At 58.7% G+C, this 4,914-nt stretch overlaps 1 protein-coding gene across 7 annotated transcripts in view; it reads right to left on the bottom strand.

Annotated features, from left to right (window-relative positions):
* The window catches only part of ACBD4 (acyl-CoA binding domain containing 4), a 6,538-nt gene extending 2,654 nt beyond the window's left edge, over nucleotides 1-3,884 (bottom strand). Inside the window, exons 1-10 of one of the 7 annotated variants that reach the window (XR_006680978.1) lie at nucleotides 3,438-3,719; nucleotides 2,967-3,096; nucleotides 2,607-2,727; nucleotides 2,450-2,534; nucleotides 2,151-2,271; nucleotides 1,886-1,972; nucleotides 1,590-1,660; nucleotides 1,428-1,506; nucleotides 742-881; nucleotides 223-396 (exon numbers count right to left, since the gene is read on the bottom strand). Coding sequence is in view for 6 of the 7 variants with exons in the window: in XM_045299891.1 (XP_045155826.1) it covers nucleotides 742-881; nucleotides 1,428-1,506; nucleotides 1,590-1,660; nucleotides 1,886-1,972; nucleotides 2,151-2,271; nucleotides 2,450-2,534; nucleotides 2,607-2,727; nucleotides 2,967-3,096; nucleotides 3,438-3,452 (849 nt within the window). In the remaining variant the exon portion in view is untranslated. Of the gene's footprint in view, nucleotides 1-222; nucleotides 397-741; nucleotides 882-1,427; nucleotides 1,507-1,589; nucleotides 1,661-1,885; nucleotides 1,973-2,150; nucleotides 2,272-2,449; nucleotides 2,535-2,606; nucleotides 2,728-2,966; nucleotides 3,097-3,241; nucleotides 3,760-3,862 lie in introns of those variants that run through there. The other 6 variants (XM_045299891.1, XM_045299893.1, XM_045299895.1 and 3 more) reach the window with 6 other exon arrangements.
* Between the last annotated feature and the right edge of the window lie 1,030 nt (nucleotides 3,885-4,914).

The following is a 4,914-nucleotide window of genomic DNA, read 5'->3' as shown; positions in this document are numbered from 1 at the left end:
CCCCCCCCCTATATCCAGCAACTCAGCCCCCTCCTGCCTGCAGCCTTTCAAGAATGGGTCCACCAGAGTGCAGGGTGGGTCCCAGCTCGATCATTCCTCGATACACTTAATAAGAGCAACCCTCTAAGGATGCCCTATGTGGTAGGATCTGTGGAGGAAGCACCTGTGAGCACTGTCCCCCCAAACCCCCACTTCCAAGCTGTGCACCTTTAGGAAACTTACTCAACCTCAAGCCTTAGTTTCCTGGTCTGCAGAAAGATGGTGGACACAAAATCTACTTCATAGGGCTGAAGTGTGATGAAATGAGATGCAAGCAACAGGCCTGGGACTCAAGGAGTGGCAGCTGTTCCTTATTTTGCTGAAGCCCAGGCCCCACGGCCTGTGCAGGGGAGCGACCTAGGTGTCAGGACATGGGTGAGGGAGGCAAGGGCTGATCTGTTTAGGGGGAACCAGAGTCTGGGAACATATGCCTGACTGGGGGGCAAGGACCGCAGCCTCAAGCAAACAGCAGACATCCCGGCCCCCAGACTTTCAGGATTGGCTCTCATGCTCTGTTCTCTCTAGACAGAGAGTGGGGGTGGAGCCCTTCAGACCCCCTTGCTCCCGGCCGGCACCATGAGTCACCCAGTCTGTGGGCAGGTGGAGGCATCGGGATGACGACAGGCGGCTGGGAGAGAAGGCTGGAGATGGGACAGGCAGGGTGGCCCTCCAGTCTTAATGGGGTCAGGGGGGGTACCTTACCTGCTTGTGGGGGTGGGGCATGCTCTCCAGGTTCTGCAATCTTCCATGGACATCATGCATGCTCTCCTGCAGCGCCCGGACGGTTCCCACCAGCCACGAGTCCAAATCCTGGGGTCCCAGCTGACTGCCCCCCAAGCCCTCTGTAGAGCACAGACACAGGGAAGGGGACTCAGGAGGCGGTTCAGTGGGAGGCAGGGGAGGGTGATGACAGGTGGGAGGTGCGATCATAGACAGTCCTTGTACCAAGTGTGACCCGGCAAAGGTCCTCCATAGGCCCAAAACAAGCTGCCAGGGCTTCGAATGGCAGCACTACTGCTCACTAGCTGTGTGATTTGGGGCAAGGCACTAACTTCTCTGGGATACATTTTGTCACCTGAAAATCAGAGTACAGTGTCCTTTTTCTCACAGAGTAACTTGCTCAGAGCTAATCTATATGGCAGTGGCCCTGTGAGCCACTGCACAGGGGAAGTTCTAGAAGGGGGCAGGGAGGCCCATGAAGCTGGAGGTGATGGGGCTGGGGTAGAGGGAAGAGACTCTGCCTGCCCAGGCTGTGACCGAGGTTGCACCCTCTGCTCAGTGCTGGACTTTCCCCTCTGGCCTAGGAGGACGGGGGGTGGGGGTGGGGGGTGTCTGGGCACCAGAGCTGCCAGAAGCGCAGAGGAGAGTGAGAGGTCATTAGGACTCACCTTTCTCTCTCGGGGGCCTGGGGCTGGTCCAGGGATCAGGGCCCCCTGCAGGTGCTGCCCTCTTCTCTTCCCACACCTGCTGAGATGAATGACAAGGTCCTGGGGTGGTGGAAGTAGGCAGGTCTGTGAGGGGCTAGGAGATGCATAGTGAGGGGGCCTCACCAGCTCTGGTTCCAACTGCTCCAGGGAATCACAGAACACCTCAGAGTCCAGTTCCCGGGGTGGCAGGGCGTCTGGGGACGGCAGTGGAGTGATTGATAAGAGGGGGCCCTACACAGGGAGGAGATGAACATCCAACTGGACAGAGGACTTGCTCGTGGGCCAGTAGGGACACTGGCACAAGAAACCCAAGTGGGCTCAAGGTCTGTGAGCATAAGGCCTGGCACCCAGCCTCCCGGCCCATCTTAGCCCGCTTTGTGGGGCCGTACCTGGATTTGGCTCTCTGCCCCTGTACTGACCTGGGCTGGGAGGGGCCAGTTCCTTGGGAGGACAGGGAGGCTCTGAGTCAACCCCAACATCTCCATTCAGGATTTCCTCTTTCCGATCTGCTGAGACACTGCACTGAGATGGGCCTGGGGGGAGGAGACCCCTGCTCCCCACCAGCCCCGAACACTGCCTGAGATCATGTCACTGGGGGTCTCGACTGGGGTTCTCACAGCATCATCACCTGGAACTCTCTAACCCACCCCCAATTGAGCCCCCTTCAGCTCCTGGGCGCCTGACCTGTGACTCTTCTCAGGAAGGTTTCCGGGGGCCTTGGCATGTCAGGGATCACCTGATAGAGTGGCTCAAAGTACCCAAACATGTCCTCTGCCACCTCGCCCAGTGGCACCGTGTCGATCACCTGTGGGTGAGGGGCCTGTTTGTGGGGGCAGGCCGGGGACCAGGGAAAGGCAGGGTGGAGTGGGGTGGCAACATGAAGGTGAGACTCATGGGGTCAGTGCAGGAAACATAAAGGGTCAGCACTAGAGGGGTCTAAGGCAGGTGACTGGGGTAGGGGGCTCAGCAGACTACCCCTTTACCTTCTGCGCCACCACCTTCATCTCAGCAATGTAGGCAGACATGGCTTCCTCCCTGCTCATCTTGCCCAGGCTGTTCCAGGCATCCCTGGGGGACAGAGGACTGTAAGCGGGCTGGTTGACAGCTGAGACTTGCTTGCCCGGCCAATGGGGAGCTCACCACTTATAGCGTCCAATGGGGTCCCAGAAGCCAGGCCGGGGAACCAGGCAGGGCCCCACAGTGGCCTGTTTGTAGTAGCTGTAGAATCGCAGCATCTCTTCATAAGAGGGGTGGTATGAGCCTAGGCAGGGGTGAGAAAGGGAGGGCAGAGCATCACCCTCAGCCCTAAGTGGAGAGAGAAACCACTCTTGGAGCAGGCAGAGACAATGAGGTGCCCTGTCCAGGAGTGGGTAGGGTGGCTGCGGGGTACCACAGGGCAGCCTGGGCAGGAACCTTTCTTTGGGGGCTTCAAAAGCCAGATCCAGCAGGCTTGACATCCCCAAACAAACATGGATCCCCAGGGTGTCCCCACAGCCTCACCGTTCTTGGGCAAGCTCTGAATGACGCTGACTGCAGCCTGGAACTGTTTCTGGCAGTCTGGCTCCGGGCCTTCATCTTCGGTGCCCATCCCCGGCCACCCGGGGGCAAAGAGCCCCACTTTTGAACGATTCTGCAAGAACAAGTTCGGAAAGGGCAGGCGTCCTGGGCCCACCCGCACACACCTCTGGGAGTCACTTTCCAGGAAAGGCCAGAGTGGGATACCGCGGCTGCTCCCAGCATGCCAAGAAGGGGTTGAGGAAGGCTCCTGCCCCTACCTGAAGGCAGCGTAGGTGAGGCAGGGTGCCGTAGACCCCGTAGACCTCCGGGAGCCCGTGGGTGGACGGAGTGGCAGAAGCTAAGGGTCCAGTATTCACTAAACCCCCAGATCTCTCGCTAGTCTCTCAGCCCCAACTCCTAGACGCGGGAATGGGCAAGCAAGCAAGAGTCAGGGTGGGGCAAACAGTGTCTCACCCTGGATCTCTGCATCCCGACTTGGTCACCCTGTACTCATCCCTGTCCACTGCCGGAACACCAGTGTCCGCTTTCGCCTCTAGCCGACGGCTTCCGACTGACCCCGGGCACCAAACTAGTCCGTGTGGGGACTAGGAGCGAGGGGAGAAATTTGAACCAATAGGAGGGCACGTTTCACATTTGGCTTCTGTACTACAGCCACTCAGCACGGGTTTTTCAAGATTGTGCAAAGAGTTTCATGTTGCCTCTTCCAATCAGGTGCGTCTTAGACGCGAGTCCGATTCGCCTTCCCTGGACGTCCAGAGGCGGGCTGCAGCGCCCCCTGGTGGACATAGAAACGTGACGCTGGGTCCTCGCGCCACCTGGTGGAAATCCACAGCTGGCTGCTCAGGTTCTGCGGGGCAGCTCAGAAAGATGCAACTCACCTCATCAAACACGTGCCAGGCTCTGGGCAGAAAAAAGGGAGTCATGTCCTGGAGTCGGGGGTTCCGAAGAAGGGGCTTTGGAACTGACGCAACAACTAACAACCAAAGTAAGCCAGGAGAAGAAGGAACTTTCTTGGAAGAAGGAACTGCAGTACTGAGGTGAAAACTTGATATTCAAGAAAAAAAAAACCAGGACTGCAGAGGGGTATGGGGACGATACGGAATCTCCGGGGCGGGGATTTCTTAGGGTGAGATAGTCCAGGAGATAAGTAGATGGTAAATCTAGAGCCAGAAAAGCTTTCTTTTGGTGTGTTATGCTCCGGGCTGCCGCCCAGCGGCGCTGTGCTCCCTGCTCTCCGCCTCCCACCCAGGCTATTAAGTATGGACGCCTGCGCACCCTACTCACCTGTCAGCTCACCTTCCGAGCACTTATTCTAGTGGTCTCATAGATATGAAAAGCACAAAGGACACGATCGCCAGGCGAACGCGCACTAAGGGCTTGATGTCGCAGACACTCCGCGCAGTCGGGTAGCGGTCTCAGGACCTTCGATCACTGAGTGGGGTACGGACCTGTCCAAGTCGCACCCCCTAGAACCAGTTGCTGGGGATTCTAGATCTCAGCTTCAAGACTTGTATCACAGAGGGGGCGGTCGCTGGCCGGGCGCCAGGGGGGTAAATACTATGACGTCACAGCCATAGCCTTTTCAGTCTCTCCTTCTCCCCCTTCCCGCTACCCTAACCTCGGCTGCCCTGGTCCCCCAGAACCACTGACCCAGTAGGAGCTATCCTGTCGGCCCCCTCGCCCCACGCAGTCTGGCTCCCTTCAGAGGCTTCTCAGGAGCAAGTGGGTGGGGGTGGGGTGGACCGGAGGAGAGGGGCGCGGAGCCCGCTTTGCCATAGCGTCCCTGTGAAGGAGAGGCGGTCTGGGGCAGAGGGCAGCCTTGTTCCTTCCAGCGCGACCCCCGGAATAAAGGCTGTGGCTACGGGGTGGGGTCAGCATCCGGGGAGTGCTCACAGAGTTGGGGGGCGGACCCAGAACAGGGAGCGCAAGC

Source organism: Echinops telfairi, unplaced genomic scaffold, assembly GCF_000313985.2.
Source record: "Echinops telfairi isolate 266 unplaced genomic scaffold, ASM31398v2 ScPeMD7_7458;HRSCAF=8496, whole genome shotgun sequence".
Taxonomy (NCBI): Eukaryota; Metazoa; Chordata; class Mammalia; order Afrosoricida; family Tenrecidae; genus Echinops; species Echinops telfairi.
Note: the sequence above shows the minus strand (reverse complement) of the source record. Positions and strands in the feature narration are given on the sequence as shown.